Below are 19240 nucleotides of genomic sequence, written 5' to 3' on the forward strand. Positions count from 1 at the left end.
TATTTATTTTAAAATATTGGATAAGCGGTTTCATTTAGGCGTATAACTCCATTGACGTCACTAGATTCGTCAACTTCTTCTTATTTAATTTTTAGAAGTGGTGTCTAGCAAAACATACCACGAAAATGTGTATACGTTGATGAAAAAATATTGGGTCTAAAGGTATATAGAAAATAAAATTATCCGCTGGATTATGTAGCAGTGAAGCGCGGTTATTTGTCTTAATATAATCTAGGTCAAACAATCGTGTTAAAATTATATATTATAAAATGAAAGCGTATTAGGTATCCTTTCGTAAACAGTCAATTTATTACTTTTAAATCAAATCATTTTTATCTCATTTCTTTTAAATTCAAATACAATGTATGTACAATATCAATGACGTTTTGTAATTATTATATATAATACCATAAGTTAATACACTTATGATAATACACATTATGGGGGTTTTATGAAATTTATGTCCATTAATATTTTAGGGATTTATACTAATTCTATAAACTATTCTGGAAAATATTTCCAATATCGAATTTAAACTTAAATATCGAAAAAACCGGGTGTGTTCATAATCGCGTTTGATTTATTAGGGGGATGGGGTTTAAGGTAATAGTTGTAAAATAATAAATAAATTAAATTAACTCTGAAAAATGATAGAATTTAGGACCACGTTTGCGAGTTAAAAAAAAGTTCTAACTTTGTTTGGACAGAATGGGTATGGGTTTGTAGATGGGAGGCGATTCCGAAGGGGTCATGTTGGAAGGTACGGGACTGGAGGCCATGCCCCCGCCGCCGGACAATGTCCGAAGCGCGGGCGAGCCGGCCATCCCGAACGGCACGATGTACCCGCAGCCGCCGAAGGTCGGGCACGGGAAGCAGCTGGCGGCGGCGGCGGCGGCTTCGGCGTAGCTGCGGATGACGCCGTTGGTACCGAGCGAACTGGAACACTGTCTGTCGGTACCGTTAAGTATTCGGTCCACCGTGAATCCGGCGAGAGATTTGGGCTGGTAGACGGAGGTACCGTAGCGCAGACTGAGAGCGCTGGCGACGGAAGCCTGCAGGGCCGAGTAGGCGCCGAATGGCCACGTTAAACTGGCGGAGAGTTTGTCGTGGGCGGTACCGGGGTACGGGACGGGTAGGGTGGTACCGGGGAAGTGATGGGACGGATGTACCGCCGGGACGCATCCGACGACGGAGCGTTTGAAAGCGGCCAGTCTGTTGCGGGACGCGGCGTTGGAGCGGCGGCGCAGTTTGCCGGTCGTGCCGCCGATGAAGACGTCGTCGCTGCTCGGGTCGAGCATCCAGTAGTTGCCCTTTCCCGGGTCGTCGTAGTGCCGGGGCACTTTGACGAAGCATTTGTTCAGCGACAGGTTGTGCCGGATCGAGTTCTGCCAGCCCTGTTTGTTCTCCCGGTAATAAGGGAAGTTCTTCATGATGAATTCGTAGATTCCGTTCAGTGTCAGTCGTTTCTCGGGACTCTGACGAATCGCCATCATGATCAGCGCGTTGTAACTGAACGGAGGCTTCTCGTATTTGCCCTTCTTGTCCGGTTCTTGACCGCCACCGTGACCCGAACTGTTGTTAGTTCCTATTCCTACGCCAGCGTCCGAATTGTTGTCCCGAATTTTTGAACTCGGTACGGCTGAAAAATTAATTCACGCGTAAAATTAGATTTATTTGAAGATGGATTTTTGGAAAATCATCCAAACAGCCAAAATTTAAATATTTAAATTTTTACAAAAAGACAATAGTAATTACGATTAATAGTTAATTTTACCAAATAAACGTATAACGTACGAGTTAAAATAGTTAACAATTAAAATCAATAATCGGGGTTTGATTTTGTCTTACCAAAATCGTGTTTTATTATACCGGCTCTTAGAAACGTTTTGGATTAAGAGGGGTACATTTTTAAAATTAAATATTGCGCCCCGCCCCCCCTTAAACGTAATAAAAATTATCTTTTGGCACCCTTTCCAATTTGAAGAGGGGTACACCGTACTTTCCCCCGGTTTCTACGCCACTGGTTTTATAATTATAGCAATCGTTTTAAAAGTCTTAGAAATACCGTTATTTTCACCGTTATTTAATCCCCAATTATCGGTAGATTCGCGAACTCGAGCTGTAGGACCACTGTTTAAGAAACACTCGCTTAAAATTTCAGCTGCGCGCGATACCTATACATCGAGCCATCCTGTCTACTACGAGTAACGGTAAGTGTAAATTTGTTGTTGTAGTCGTTATTCCAGCGAGCGCGTTATCATTATAATAAAAATATTAAATGTTTGCGATTCCATAAAATAAAATGGCCTTTTTGTTTAAAATATACCTCTTACTTGTACCGCATCTACGAGCGCGCGCTAGAGTTGACGGATGATTTTCTAGGGCGTGTGGGAAGATTGCGCTAATAAACCTTTTTATGAATTTTATTTTATATAATTTCGTAATTTTATTCTCGTTTTAGGTAACCGTCGAAATTGGAATCGTAAAGAACGTTATTTACCTTTGTTCAATTTGTTGACTTCTTCGGATTTGAAAGGCGAAATGTGGTTTGCCGGCGCTCTCTTCAAATTGTGCGCGCTCCTCTCTAAGCCGTCTCCTTTGCCAGTTCCGACGCGATTCACGAAATGCGTGGCGTGAAACTGATGCCTTTCGTTGTGGACAGGCGAGACTTTGCATTCGTTCGGCGAATTATTTCGCGCGTTGGTCAGATTGCACGGACTGACCCTTTCGCAACTGGAGTCCGTGTCTTGGTCGGCGTTCGAGCTCCTCTTAGCGGCCCGATAGCGTTGGTCGTCGGTGGCGATCAGGCTGCTGATGCTGAAGGATATTTTGCCCCTGTTGGGAGCCGCGGTCATCCCTCCGTTATTCAACATGTCGCTTTCGCTACGATTGTGTTCCACGCGAGTCGACTTCCCGACTTCCTTTCGCTCTCTCTGCCGTGTTACTTCTCTCCGCCGCCTCTAGGCCATCAATTTCCTCCGTTGGAAGATGGGATGGTTTTTCTCCGCTTTTTTCTCTCTTCAATCGACAGAGGGCGCGGTTTCGACGCCTTTTGACCAATGGCAGACCGCACGAGGGCCCGATCCCGCCTTCGCTTCGTACGCTCTGATCTCTTTCTCTCTTCGTCGGCTAACCACCGGTTTCAGCCACACTCTATCGGTCTCAGTTTGATATTCCAGCAAACTTAATACATATATAGTTTAGGAATCCCGTGTACGTTACGGTGTAGCGCCTTTCGGATGTACGGCATCTTCGGGCTTCCTCCTATAAGTACGTTTCGCTGCGTTATGAGGTCGCGCGTATTTGGCGAGTTCTGGCCCTCCTTGCCTGCCTGTAAATAGTCCGTGACGCCGCATAAATTTCATCGGCGGCGGCGCGTTCGCCGTTCACAGATTTTTTCGGCGGAGGCGGCGCGGCGCGGCACATATGAAAATTACTCTTATAGGGAATATAACCCTAGCCGCGAAAGTCTAAAATGCGATAGCAAATCCCGCTACGACCGGTACCAACGATATTTCGGTACACCGCGCGACAGGATTCGAAATAGGTGATTTTGAAATATAATATCGACAAATACGTGTACAAAAGAGTTAATTTTGTAGGCGCGCGCTCTTGACATATTAGCCACGTTAACACTATACACTTTGGAAACGTTTTAAAACGGTTTCAAAAGATAAAATAAAATTTTTCGGTGTCAACTGTATTAAAAGGCACATGGTAAATATATTCGACCTTAAACTATAAAAGGAAGTTATAAACTTCTACGCAAAATAGTAATAGTAATAGTACGTAATAGTTAGTGTAGGGAGCTGTTGGCTCGCGTGGCTTGCAGGGCTTTCCACCACCCTCCTACGCATTGTAACCCAGCCACCTGAATTAAAAGGCTTCAAAAAGTCGCTTGATGACTTAGGCCTAAGGTGGTGCCTTGGGTATTAGCCTAGCTGATTATTATTATTATTATAATTTTCTTATACGGTTTATACTGTCGCGCCACTAGTGAGTATTTACGGAAGCTTGATCTTCGTTGCTATTCTTATACTCACTTTAAATAGTGCACAAAGATCGTGTAAAAATCTAATTTTTTAGAAAATAATACGTAGCAGACTAGGAAATTTTCAAGATAAAATTTTGAAATATTTCCCAAAAAAAAATAGCGACGCGCATTTCAAAATCTAACGAAAATAGTCGTTTTTGGCGGCGTGGAGTTTATGGTTTAGTAAGATGCGACTTGTTTAGTGTTAGGTGTGAGACTGTTTCCTGTATTCCTCCTCCCAGAGCCACGTATGCTCTTTGTTATCCACACGCGTTCCCAGTTTTAAGTCCGAGTTTCGCTACATACTTTAACCAAATTAATGTATTTCAATTGATTAAATTCTATATATTTCTTCAATAAACTATAGTTCACGCCAAAACGTGGACCAAGTCAACAAAACATGCCCGGCAATACTGCTAGATGGTTCTTTGTTATAGTATATTTGGTTTCAGTATAGTTTCTTTGCCCCTAGTTACACACAGAGAGAGAGAGGGGAGGGGGGGTTTCCCGATAAGCCCCTTGGCATAGCTTTGACTGTACTACATTTTAAATACCTGAAATTTTATATAGGCAATCTCCCCGCCCTTTGCAGAAATTCTGGATATTCTATACTGCATGCCTTGTTACAGCAAGAGAGATATCATTTTCTTAATTGCAAGAGGTTTTTTAATTTGCACCTACTTACAGCAAGTATAGTACCATTTCCTTGTTTAATTGGTTAGTTTCTAAATGATTAGAAATAGAGTATCTTTTTGTATTTAGCTAAGGTAGCACATTTAGATAGTGTATAAATTATTTTCTATGGAAATCTAATTATTTTCATTGTTAAGGGCTCAAACGGTTTGACCTTTGACCTCTCAATAAATAATAATTTCAAAACTGTTATTTTTAATATTTTATGTAGCAATAATAATAATCAGCTAGGCTAATACCTAAGGCACCACCTTAGGCCTATAAGTAATCAAGTGACTTTTAAAGCCATTAATTCGGGTGGCCGGGTTACAATGCGTAGGAGGATGGTTGAAAGCCCTTCATGCCACGCGCGAGCCAACAGCTCCCTAGAGTCCCTACACTAACTATTCCCGTTAACCTCAACACGTTTTTATGGAAGGGGAAACCGAAGAGCTCGGGGGCACCACCCTCCTACGCATTGTAACCCGGCCGCCTGAATTTATGGCTTTAAAAGTCGCTGGATGACTTAGGCCTAAGGTGGTGCCTTGGGTATTAGCCTAGCTGATTATTATTATTATTATTATTATTATTATTATTATTATTACCCCTTAAACCAGTGGGGAGAGAACTTACAAAACTCAACGCGGAAGGAATTGTTCCGAACTTTCACCCAGTGCCACAAACTGAAATGCGAAAGTGCTAACCCCACAAAATATTGTTCATATGGCATATTTACATAAACAATATCGTTATTACATTGTATACAATGGTTGGTGCAAAAATCTTTCCTTTAACTGAATTCGCACTTATATCTGCATATATTTAACATCTGGCCCAACCTTTGCAGTCCAAAAGGGATAAATCGTTCTAGGAGAAACCTAAAATCAGAATGGATACAGTACAAAGGTGGAAAAGATTTCTTAATTTAGTTTTAGTGAAACACCCATTTAACCCAATTAATTGTTGTTTATTTAAAGGGGAACGGCCAAGCTTTTCCAAATATGGCCTTATTTCCGTATCAAAAGATTAACAAGACGTTCAATATACTAACACGTACCTTTTTTGTCTTGAAAAAATAGCTTTTGGCCAAAAAGTTGAAACGGAAATTAACGCCAGGTGTTTGGGTTTGAATTTTCACCGCCATCTTAGGGGCTGCTGCCGCCAGCGCCCCTAACCCCGTATGAGCGATTTGCGAACTATCCTAACTTTTAAAATCGCGCAATTTAGGCTTAAGTCTCTCATAACTGGAACGCGCCTCGCGTGCAAAACAAATTTTTCGCGTCTTCAGCAGCGCGCGCTTTTACGTTGTTTTTATGTCGCACTGACTTCTCACCAGGTGTCACGGCGGACGCGCGCTTTTCGATTTTTCGAAATTTCTTTATTTTATTAAAAATTAACCACTCAATATTTTTTGATGCGGTTTTCGCGAGGGTTTTCGCCATAAATTTTAGTTTTTAATGGGATATCTAACTGGTTAAAGCTTGACCGTTCCCCTTTAAAACCAAATACTTTGCACAAAAATTCACCACCGCGAAAATTTGGATAACTTCGCTACACTCCTGCGCCCTTTTAAATTGAAAACCGTACCATCTGGTTCGAAAGACTTGATAGTAGTATTGATAAATTTATTTGTTGCTGTCTTCATCCGGTACTTCGAAAACCTTCCGCTTACGTAACAAATCGGATAAACACTCGTGGTGTAGGAGCGTATAGGAGAGATATAACTTTGATATAGTCCGCACGGTCAACAACTAATATTTTGACCCTCGAAGGAGAGCAAACTCCGCGGAATATGAGGGGAAAATATTGTCTGTTATAAGTCCCACGCACCCATCCTGAAATTTCAAGGACATTTTACCAGTCCAGTCCGGTACACTTTCTCGAGTGGTACTCGCGTGCTTAGTCCGCTTACGTCAAAACCTCTCTCCGCGCTGGGTCGGGTGCCACAGCGTGACCCCGCCGCGGAGAAAGACCCCGAAGCGTTTCTTCTTCTTTCTCCGCTAGGAGCGCTGTTTGTTGTCAGATTGAGCGCCGCGGCGTCGAACGGCGGATCCGAGAAAGAAGAGGTTTACAAACAAAACTCTTGACGGACTTTGACGTGTGTTTGCCCAATCTATTTATTCAGGTCCATATACTTCACGGAGGTTTTTTTCTCATGGCCTCCACAATATGCTCGGCCAGCGCTTGTTTATATTCCAATGCGAATTATATTTTCCTTCGTTTTGCACAATTTCAAACCATTCTTTAAATGCCTTTTTTATTTTTACAAATTTTTACATTCAATTATGTTGGGGTAGGTGACCGATTTCCCAATTCATTTTGTTCCAGTACATGTCAGATTCTAAAATATAGGTAAATTCGCCGGCTTGATCCAAAACATGAAGAGGTAGTGTGTCTCAAAGAATTTTAAGTTATTCGTTATTTTTTAACACTAGGTATAATATGATTTATTATTAATATTAGGCCGTAGTTTTTGTTTACGCAACGCAATCATGATTTGGGGGTGACGCCCGACCATGAAACAAATAAAAAGTAAGTAGCACACCATGATATCCAGCCCGGGTGTCACCCCATGCTATGATATCCGCCCCGGGTGTCACCCATGCTAGCTACGCCACTGTGTGTCACCTGATGTGGTAGCTTACTGCGTTACTCTTTCGACTATACACTAACGAAACCATAAAGGAAAATTAGCCATTTGATAAACGAAATATCACTGAATAAAAAGTACTAGTGTAGTTCTACATATAATACTATGTGTTTTATTATATTGTAGGTAGTAGTTTTGTTTACGCAACACAATCAACATTTGTTTGCTCAAAAATCAAATAATACTACAAAATGTGTCTATTAACAAATGAAAACAAGTCTTAGAGCATGTACTAATAATATAATTATACACATTAATGTCAGTGTCGTTCCTAATTGATGTGTCACCTGATGTTAGTAATCGGAATTGTTTATTCATTATCCACAAATTTTCCGATTTATTTAAAAAACGTTGGTCAAAAGAATATCATTTTAACTTATTTAATTATGTTTTTTACGCAACCAAGCATTTATTTGAATAAAAGTGGTATTTATTTAAATAATTGTTTGTTTTATATAAATAATAGGCTTATTCACTTTATCTTTTTTAAACATTTTACAATTTTTATTCAACTATTGGTTATTTAAATAAATATTATTTAAATATAGCCGAGCTTATTTTATTCATGGATAAAAATTAATCGACTGCCGACCTCTACCTGATGTGGTAGCTTACTGTGTTACTTTCTGGACACTACGAAATGTGTCTATTAACAAATGAAAACACGTCTTATATCATAGACTAATAGACGCAATACGATAGACTAATAGAAAATAGTGCTCAGACCAACGGTGGCGTTCCGTGCGCTTGCCTTGTACATTGCCTGATTTCGCTATTTTTATCCGGATTCCTGAAATAATCGTCTATACTTTTAGCATGGTCACGACTGCCTTTTGGGTTTCTTAGAAAAAGCTGACGAGGAAACTGTTTTCGATTGGGCTCTTTTCGCTCTCAATTTGGGGGAACATAAATAAAGGGTGACGCGCTGATGAGGTCAAAGAGGTCAGAATCGTGTTTTGGAATGCCTTGAGTAATTTGCTGCCAATAACTTCCACATTTTCTACAAATTTTAAACGAAAACCAGGTGCTGTTTTGTTTACTTTTAGTTTGATTTATAGGTTAAGTGAGGCTAGAAATTTAAATAAGGTAGTTGGAATTATTTTCGATAATGAACAATTATTTTATACCTTTATTGGAAATATAGGATTTTTTCCTGTTTTTTCATTTTCATGTGATTTTAGAAAATATCTGTATCTGCGTAGTATAGTTTGAATTAATAATATGTAGCTGACTTTATATAACAATTTGAGATGACGGGAGCAGCTACACTGATAAACATTAGCGTTTACAAATTCTAAATCCAGCACAGTGGCGTAGCTAGCAGGGGTTAAAACCTGGGCGAATATCATAGTGTGCTACTTATAGTCTCTAGTTTGTGTAAGTTTTAATTTTTTTCACGGTCGGGTTAGAGTGTGCAATAACTGGTGGCTTTACCGGGGAGTCGGGGTCCGGCTCTTGTAACCCATAAGGGCGGTGGCGCACTGGGAGATGTTAGCTCTGATCAAATGGTCCTATCTCCACCTCCGACTTCGGTCAGGTTTGGGCTGGATACTGAGCTTCGGCTCAGGCTAACGGAGAGGGTCCGTGCAAACTGGCCGCTTCGGCGGATTGGGTAGCCTGCCTGCTGTGGGGCAGCGGGCCTCCATATGCGGGCACGGCGGTCCTGATTCCCGGCCTTTTGGGGCCCACCGGGATCTCCGGTGCCAGCTGTGCCGGGTTAATTGGACTGCTGTGTGCTCGTCGTTCCCCTTTAGGAGCTCTCTCCAAAGGGTTTGGCTCGATCCTTACGTAGGTAGGGTGTCGGCTGGAGTTGCAATAGCATCCATTATAAATCCCACTGCTGTGTGCGAAGTGGGGATTGGTCCACCCATTGCTGCACCTTCTGCTGGGTTGAGTGGCTTGCGTCAAAGGTGCGACCATCAGTAGTAGTGTTCTGCTACCCATGCTGGATTTGTCACCCATCCGGGCTAGGTGGACGCTGGCGTAGGGCACTATGATGATAGGCCTCCGGTTGTATGGTCTCTGTTACTAGGTACACCGGGCTATAAATTCTGACACACGGTCGGGTGTCACCCCCAAATCACGCCCAAACGGGTGGCACCCGGGGCCGACCGACCTCCCCTCCTAGCTACGCCACTGACCAGCAAATAAGTATTCAGCTCTTTGGCCACAGGTTAAAGGGGTTTTTAACCGAGTTCTTCGTTTTCCACTTTCCATAAAAACTATTAAGGTTAGCGGTAATAGTGAATGTAAAATTTAAAAAAAATGTTTCATATAAAGTCATCTATTTTTGCAAAACATTTATTTAAGATTCCCGAAAGGTGCGTTACAGAATGACACAAAACACTATACAGCAAAGAATGTGTAGGGGTTTTATACTCAAAACCTTGCGTCGCCCTCCTAGCCTAAAGGAGACCCAGCGACCAAGCCTACAATGGTGAGTTTGATCCTCCCTCCCGCGTAACCTTCGGGGTTAGCGAGTTTGAAAAGGGATGTCTAGGGGATATTTGTTTAAACATTAAATTGAGAGTTGCCATTACACGAAATTCAAAATTAAGTATTAACATTTAATTAAAGAAGATAAACCAAATAAAAACAATTACAAACACTAAACACATACTAAATCAAACACTTAACAATATGACACTTCTGAAAGAATTCAATTTAAATAACAACTGATGGCCACAGCCATCCTCCTTATTTTAAAATACTTATTTTTACGGTCCGGATTGGTGGTCCATATTGGTCGGAGTCTTTAACCGCACCTCTTGCTGCTCATGATCCCGCATACATACGCGGTAGCTTCCCCGAAATTGGGTACGACTAATCGAAGCCTTATTTTGTCATTGCTGACCGAGAACTTCTCTAGTTCCGCGAGACCATAACGGTACCCGCACTTTGCGGTCGAGAATCTCGCGGCTTCAATGATTCCCGCCACCGCAACTTCGCATTTTTAAAGGCCGTTCCCGGGACAACTTAGAGAGTCTTCGACCTTATGGGATAAAGGTGAGACCCAAGCCAGATCTGACCAAAAGGGCGCGAACACCCTGGTTTTGTTCGTGGCCAAAGTCACGTGGCTCACGAGGCGCGCACATTCACTCCAATCAGAGGAGCCGGACCATAAGTCGTTGCCGGACCCAACCAATCGCCAGAAAAGCGTTATCACGCTAATTTGAATTTTTCTGTCCCCACAAGCGGGACACCTCAAAGGGTCAGCCGTAGCATCCCCAATAAATCAAGGTTTGGAATTATGTCAAGCCTGGCGCCATCGAGACGCCAGGCATATATCACACATCACTTAAAGCTATTTCTAAAAATAAAACACAAAAAGGAGAAATACCCCGAATAAGATAATTGGCAACCCTCAATTCGGACTTCTTGTAAAAGAAACTGCGGGGAAAGAGAGAAAGGGTTTTAGGGGGTTCGCGGTGAATTGTTCATATAATAGGGGGACTCGCTAATCCCGAAGATGGATGTACGGAGAGAGATAAAATAACGAAGGGGGAATTTAGGCTACCTCTGGCCACAAGGTCACCTTTTTCAACCTCCCTCACATAGTGACCGTCCGAAGCGCGGCGCGGTCACTTCAATGAGAACAGTCAAGGCTAAGAATAACTTCTCACGGGTCCCCCTGAAGGTGACGACCAGCATCCCCATCAGGTGGCCCAAAATTACCCCAACCCGTAAACTTTCCTGGAAACGACAAGGTCAAATTCTGACTAACGCGTACGTGGGAAAGAAAACATGATTACAGAATAAAAATTAAATCGGGCTTCTAAATTAACTAACATTAATATATTACTAAAATTGGTCACTACAATTCGTATATCTATTGATGTATTGCTAAAATATCAATATTTTGGAGAAATCTCAAAATAAACAAAGGCATGATTTTAAATTAACACCCTTGAAATCTGCTATGAACCTATAGAGGGGCTCGAAATTTGTACAAAATCCCGCACAATCTATAGACAAAAGTTTTGTAATTCTACAACAAATCATCGAGGTGCTAGTCACTTCACTTCATCGGTGGACAAGCCCGCACCTTTGAGAGTACGTGTACTCTTTAAAGTCAGTACCTTTAGCAGTGTTGAGTACGCGTAATTGGGGTACAGTCTATCTGATCATGGTTAGCCCCTCGCAAATCGCTTAACAAATCATGAAATCAGCACGAAAATCAACTTTAAAATCTGAACATTTTGATTTCCAAAATGATTTGTAATCCCAGACTAATAATTTCGAAAATGTACGACCCTTCGGAACAATTGCCTACATGGAAACTTATATAAATATTATACGCTTCTGGCATAGGTAATAGGTGTTAAAGGGTATTAGTCATCGAACGACTTTGGTACGCGCTCGTGGTTCTTTGGGAGGTTGAGGCACCAGCCCTCCGAGAGATATGGATATCCGTGGCTAATCCATAAGTATAGTCGCCTCCCAATTGAAGCGCTTAAACGGATATAAGTAGGCCCCATCTAACTGTAGGACACGTCCCTTTAGACTCGGCTACATTTCTCATTCCATAGCTCCTTGTTTAAGCAATAAGAGTCACTTAAAAAACTGCAACGAGAACGCAAAAACGCTTTTTATTTTTACGATTATAACTTCCCGCCATCCACGATTCCCATTCGCCGAATCGATTCAACCTCGCCTAACGCGGGGATACGAAGTTGCGGAATTTCAACTGGCGTTTAGCTCCAATTAGTCTTATACAGCGCGATCAATAAAATTAAAAAGGCAAAACGAAGGTTGCCCCGCCACCCATGCGGATGGCTAAATGCGGGCTGGTAGGACAATATTTATTAAAGTGTGCTGGCACGAGACGAATGCGTCTTGACAACCCCTTGATTATGGCATCACTCTTGGCTCGAGGAATGGGCCAGAGAATTAAGCGGCTCTTGACATACTGTAATTCAAGAGCGTACACTGGAAAGCGCCTCCGCACGCCTTACACTTAGAAGACGGTCATTTTTTAAGCCCCCTCTCGTTTCAAATTGTCTAATCTCTGGAAAGAAACGTCGCGCCAACGGAAATGTATTTTGTGATACGAATTTCCGTAATGTATCTATTATTTAAAATCTAATTTGGTGAAATAGTTCTTTTTATAAAATAACCTTGGCCATCTTGTTGAAATGTTGCCTCCCCGCTTCAGCTGTGGATCCGTTTTCTCTCCCACTAAAGAGTTTATGAACTCATTCTTAGGCATTGGCTGAACTATTCCAGGGCAACATTTCAACAAGTTGGGCAAGCGTAAAGACATTTTATAAAATCAACTATTTGGGTTGCCCGAAGTTAAAAACTCCCGCGTTGTGTTAAAGGCCGACTACATAAATCTTCGGTTTACTCTGTCTTTCACTGGAAGTAGGCTGACTGCATGGCACACGTGTAATGCAGTAAGCCTACTTCCAGTGAAAGACAGAGTAAACCGAAGATTTATGTAGTCGGCCTTTAAACGGATAACCCCACGAATTCTTCGGGTTCTTCTTACCATAAACACTGGTTGAGGTTAACTGTAAAAGTAAGTGTTAGGAACTTCTGCTTAGCGTAGTATGAAAGTACGGCCTCCACTCTCCTACGCGTTGTTACCCGGCCACCCGAATTAATGGCATTAAAAGTCGCTGGTTGATTTGTGGTACCTTGGGTATTCAAAGATACTGTAATGAAGGAGCAACAAACATAAGGATAACGTAGCTATAGTTTTTAAATACGCTAACGCAGTGTTGTGTACAAATTTCATTGGACGAACGTTTACGCTGAACGTTTTACGGAAAGGGGGATGACAATTTCCGATTTTTCCCCTTCCGACGGCAGCAGGCGCTAAAGCGTCTAACCAATAAAATATGTACCCAAGAAAATGCACGACTTCTGACGGGTTGCGTTCTCCTTGTGTGGGGTGCTGTGCTTGTTGCTGCTAGCTGCAATATATCGAAATCTTAGATCAAAAAATTAGGGTCGAACCTTCAAATGTTATAAGACCGGGTTTCAAAATGGGGACAGGTCGTGGAAATGGCCTTAAATACATCTACTCATATATAACACTAATCACATGATTATTGCATGTAGAACTAACATCCTGTTAGTGTAATTGCAATTTCTAGTTTTATACAAGAAAGATACGTCCAAAACCTTTGTAATTAAAGGTTAATTATTCGATAGCTTTCTATATTAAATTTAAGTAACTACGTAAATGAGAGTATTCTAAACCAAAATTGACCTTAAAGAGACTATAACTTCCAACGCGTTAATCGCGTAACACCCCAACAAATTTAGGGATTACCTCCGCAGCGCCGAAAATGTCAGCAGCCGGAACCATTCGGGGGCGGCGGGCGAAATACTAAAGATGATATTCCCTTTAGAGTCGGATTTCGCAACGAAATTAATTTGAGAAAGCTACGTCGTCTGCTAAATAGTGGTTCGTCTATACGTTTGTCGAGCCGATGGTACGGTTTAATTACGAGATGTCGGTGCTGTGACAGTAGGACGGTTTATAGCTTGGGATTTTAATAACGGCGACTTGAAGAGGCATTTCGCAAATACGAGACGCGTAATATTATCCGGATAAAAGACCGTATATATAAATATATAGGATGCCGTCGTGTCGGCCGGAAACGTTGACAGCAACGCGCGGCTAAAGAGGAAAGTGAAAAGCGGGTGCGAGTGGCAGCAGAATCGCCGCCGACGCGATTAGACTCGATTAAATTGTCTTTCCTCAATTCAAACTCTCATCCAGCAGCACCAGCGGCACTATAGCGAGCGCCAGCAACGGCACGCTAACTCCGGTTTCCTCATCACCACGAACCACCAGCGACGCGTTGATGGCCACCGCTCCTTTGGTTCTCGCGCTATAATAACGGCAGTTTTCCAGTTCCGTGGTTCTCGCTCGCCGCTGAGGTGCGGATCTCAGAATGTGGATGGCGCTCAGACTCGATAAAAGACGATCCAATTCGGACTTATTTCCGTTGTCTCAATTGTCTGTACACTCTATTCCAGCGGCGCGTCCAATCCTACAGAATGGCTATCATTACGGAGCCGTTAATTCGGCCATCGCGTCAAGGCGGAGGGGCCTCTCCTCCTGATTCCATTGTCTTTGGCTCGGCTCGGCGACTGCGGACGTGGATAAATCGAATGTTTAGCGTACGCGATACTCCTTATAAGCGCTGGGCCCCTTTGTCTCAAACGAATAGCGATTCCCGGTTTGGCTTCTCTTCAAGGTTTTTTTAGTCGCCCTTATTAGCGGGATGAAATAATTGCTTAGAATGGGCAAGACAACTCGAAACCTAAGAAAAAATTTGCCTTTGAAATATTTCAAATGGATTTAAGACAGGGATGCCCAAAATTAAAATGGTGATCTTGGTTTTGAGAAGGTTTATCTCGGAAATATATTAAAATTTTGAACTAAAAAATAACTATAACCAAGGCGATCTCGACCTTGGATATTTTAATCTCGACCTTGGAAATTTTGATCCTGATCTTCAAAATGACGATTATTTAAGTAGGAAATTTATGTAGACCTGATTTAAGATTTAAATTAACACAAAGACATGTGTAATTAGGAAAATTACAAGTATTACTTGATAGAAGACCGATAATTATTCAAAACTATAACGAAGTAGTGCCGATCATCAAATTACCGAAAATGTAAATTTTTATCTTACATCGTTAACCGTTAATTTATGCTTCATAAAAACCTAAGACACAATTTTTAGAAGATTGTACTTTTAATATAACTAAAATCGAGCACTTCAGGGTCACATTTGTTAACTTCCCGCTGACTGTGAATTCACAAATAACGACAATTTGCATAAATTAAGATACACTAATTGATTGTAATTTTTGTTATTGTAAAGAATACGCTCTTCCCAAACGTTTTGTCATATATTTTAACGATATTAATATTTATTTGCGGAATTTTTAATTTGACTGGTTGAAGTTTCTGTTCATTAGTATATCTCTGCTAACGTTTTCTCAATTCGGAAATATAAAGACCACTGTCAATTATTTACAAGCAATTTTTTTTACAGAAAATTAAGAATATTTCCCATTTTAAGTTTTGCAACTAAACTGAGTGTAATTAAATACTGTTGCTAAGCCTTGCCAATTTTAAAATCTGCTTTACTGCAAGTTGTTGTTCCCTTTTGTCAATTTCTTGCTTTGTTTTCTACAATACTTCTGCCCTGTGAGCCAAGCTTGCAACTTAACTGACTTGTGAGTTTTATTACACTGCTGGTTTTTTCGTATTTTTAAAACTACGTCAATGTAAGTTGTTGTTTAGAATTTGTTATCATTTCTTGCTGTGCTTTTTGCTATGCTGTCATACTATCCTTGTGCACCAAGCTTTAGGCCCACAATTAAGACAACTTATTTGAAAATAAAATTGTAACAAAAGTAACATAATAGAAATAATTAAGTATTAGAATTAGCAAAAATAATATTCAACCAACTGATTTTCAGAGTTATTGTGCAATCAATGATTAGCTAAGCACAGATCCTTCTATTTTCCAAATATTTTCCAAGGACGATAATTTTACTCGAGGGGCTAACCACTCTTAGAAAGTCTGTACACCGGACTACGCTTAGATTAGCACTGCCAAAGGCAGGGACTTCAAAGATTACGCGTAGTCCCATTAGTACACTCAAAGGTACGGCTCTGTACACCGATTACGCGGAGTGATCAGCCCCTCGATTTTACTACTAAGATACGTTGCAAGTCCAAATCGGAGCTGGGCGAGTGTCAGTGTCGAACCGTCGATAAACGTTTGGTCAAAAAATACACACAAACTTATGATACTTATTACAAAAAATTTCCTGCCTTAGCTTAACTGCTAATAAAATCTAACTAAAAGCCTCCTTTGCAGATGTGTAAATCTGTGTTAGATTGGGTAGGAAAAGCTAGGCTACAAAATAAATAAAACCCTCCGAACTTCATTGGAAAATAAAAGAGTAATAATTCAGTAAATAGAGCCTTTCTGTATTGATCAGACTGGCCTTTTTGGTCCCGAGACTGTTTCACGTCCGTTACAATCAGTCAATCAGTTGCCAACAAGGCGCGTATTCAATAAAAATAACACAGCAAGAGCTAGTCAATATTTTCATAAAACTCCTCAGTCCTCCATCGCGGCTCTGATATTTCTCAGCAGACTTTATATTCAATCTATCTGTCTCTATCCCTCTCTCCTATAAATGCGGGTAATATCGCCTAATTCTCATTTCCCTCCGTGAAGGAGAATAATGCGAGCCCCTGTCGCAACTTAGAAACGTTGACGTCCACAGTGATCCTTCGCACGCGGACGAAGCGCGCGGTAAAAGGGCCCTACTGACGTTGGGGAGTCACGACGCGAAGCGTGGAATATCCTGTGTGTGTGTCGTCCCCAGGCAGACAGACAGAGACAGCGAGGAGGATACCGGGACGGTTCTCTTAAACGAAGTGGCGCCGCGCCGGGGGTGGTCTCGATTAACGGCACCCCGGTGACGTCACGGCGGTTCTTTTTGAGCTCCGGCGAGCCGCGCAATTAGTGTGGGAAAAACACTCGATTCTGATTGAATGCGCCCATAGCGGGCTCTCTCCGCGGGCCCGGATTCTCCGTTCGACTAAAGCCCGGTTTTCATTGTGTCCAAAACCGCGCGACGCAAAAATCCCCGTTAGGCCTAATTCGTTTTTTTTTGCGTCGAAGTTCGCGGTCAAAACGTTTTTCGCCTAGTGAGAACCAGACCTTACCCGCGGCGGCGTTAGCGCTGACAATTAACGTTGTTTCGTTAAGCGTTCAGTTTTTCCTGCCCTCGGAGCGCGTTCCCTTTTGGGCTGTCTGCGTAATTGGGCTTCGAGGATCTCCCTTCTCGAATATTTGTCCTTACAAACGCGCCAATTGTTTTTGCAGACTCTAATCGTAGAATTACGAATTGGTCTGGGGGTCCTGCATTCAAGTATCAATGCCTTTAAAGGAGAGATACCATTCTCTCTGCAATGCCTTTATTGCCTAAATGCGGAAAAAAGGATTCATGATAAATTGGCTCAAAATGGCCGACATGGTTCAAAGAAAAAACGCAACGGGGCGCTGCTATAGATATTTTATTTGAGCCATAAAGAGCCACTGAAAAATCAGCCTAAATTTCCGGTAACTCCGCCCTTTTCAGACGATCCAACCAAACATATTCTGGCGTTTTTCAAGCCCCAGTTCAGTAATCTCTAGTCTATAGTGCGGGAACTAATGAAATTTAAATAATTTTGTACCCTTTTAAACTACGCCGATAATTAGTATTGGAAATAATCTAATTGGGATTAACTAAAATTTGTTATGAGATATAACTCGTACAAGTCTCCGGTCCAAAATCCAGGTGCGTCTCTTTGCCTGGCCATTTTAAGCCTAAACGAAGCCTAACCACAGTAGCTATTAAAATTGAATTTCAATGAAGTCAGCGTAGTCATGGCTTGTATAAAATAGTACGCAATTTGCAACGCGCAGTAATTCATAAACGCCCATTCAAAATGTCTGCCCCCCGTTATTTAAATACGTACGACACTCATAAAGTGTTTTATCATAAGAATATAACATATTTACAAAGATAAGTATCCATCTCTCTGTAGCCCTAATGTTATTCGCTTGAAACGCGCCCTCTGCATTTTTCAAAAATACATTTCGAAAGAAAAAATGGAACGAACTGAAATACGCCATTTTTGGGACTTTTTAAAATTGTAATATCAGGAAAGTATCCCTACCCATCGTAATTTTTACATTTTACATCGTTAGGCGGAGTAATACACGCGGTAAATTTAAAACCGTGATACGATGTACACATCAACGATTGGTTTCCCATTCAAAAGTATTCGGTGTCTGCTAAGGTACATTTTTCAACTTTACTTCCTAGATGGGTGCAAGATGTATTTATTTATACTTACGGAGAATTACGATGCGCATAATGATCGAATTTTCCTTAGGACTGCGCAAGATGGAGGGAATTATAAAAACGACACCGGTGTGCTGATTAGATTTGGTTTAGGGTAAGGTTGTTAATTTTCCGGAAAAATAAAAAGGGGAAAATTTTCCGCAAATCGGGAAAATCAAAAATTGAAACATATATTACTTTTCAAGGGTTTTTAATTTTTTTAACTTTTTATCAATATAAAATGTCTAATATCAGTAAACATACTACAAAACATTAATAGTGTTACATTGTTAATCAGTTTAAAGCTAGTCTAGAGGTTTAGTTTTAATTTAAGATTCGAAAAAATGAGGCGAAAGTGCCGCTTTATTTAAATTTGCAAACAATTTACTAATCACGGAATGAAACCTTTTTTATTTTTTTTGGAAAAATACGAAAAAATTTCCGGAAAAAAAGGCCTCGGTAATTTCCGACTTACAGCACTATAGTTTAGGAGGAAGGAACTTACAGTTAGAGCATGCGTGAGATTTGGAGCGACCGCTAAAAATCGTCACAACATAGTGATTATCCCGAAATTGAAATATATTATCAATAAATTATCAATAAATGGCTGCTCGTAACTCCGTAACAGATGAATGATATACTTCTGGTTTTATAAACCTCCCCCGCAACGTATAATAGCGGCATAAGCCGGCGCGACCTTGTTTCGCGAAATGAAAGAGAAAAAAGCGAAATCATTTTGTCCCAGCATTAAACAATTTTCTCTGCAATTAAACTTGCAGTGTTGGGTCGCGGACCCCCCAACTCGAGAAGTGACGTACGAGCATCGCGCTGCAGAAGCGCCTTACTTACTCGTTAGTTAAAAAGTATATTAATGGACGGCTACAGATCTCGTACGAACGCCGTTAATGACGGTGTCAAGAGACAATGTACCTAATGTAAACTGTACGTACCATTAAGGCGATAGTTCCCGCCGTAGTCATTCGCCGCAATCGGACAAGATA

The 19240-nt window shown here is 41.2% G+C and overlaps 1 protein-coding gene across 1 annotated transcript; it reads right to left on the reverse strand.

Moving 5' to 3' along the window:
* Positions 1-448: 448 nt before the first annotated feature.
* Positions 449-3407, reverse strand: LOC149948747 (uncharacterized). The gene is made up of 2 exons (XM_090172494.1): positions 2501-3407; positions 449-1639 (listed from the first exon to the last, which is right to left on the reverse strand). The coding sequence occupies exons 1-2, from the start codon at positions 2871-2873 to the stop codon at positions 690-692; spliced, it is 1323 nt and encodes a 440-aa protein (XP_090028620.1). The 5' UTR covers positions 2874-3407; the 3' UTR covers positions 449-689.
* Positions 3408-19240: the final 15833 nt, after the last annotated feature.

This window comes from Leiobunum rupestre, chromosome 4, assembly GCF_980474605.1.
Source record: "Leiobunum rupestre chromosome 4, qqLeiRupe1.1.hap1, whole genome shotgun sequence".
Classification (NCBI taxonomy): domain Eukaryota; kingdom Metazoa; phylum Arthropoda; class Arachnida; order Opiliones; family Sclerosomatidae; genus Leiobunum; species Leiobunum rupestre.

Coding starts and splice junctions, on each gene's coding strand:
- LOC149948747 (XM_090172494.1), bottom strand. CDS start 2,873: ATGTTGAATAACGGAGGGATGACCGCGGCTCCCAACAGGGGCAAAATA. Junction 1,640..2,500: donor AGTCAACAAATTGAACAAAG/GTAAATAACGTT, acceptor TTAATTTTTCAG/CCGTACCGAGTTCAAAAATT.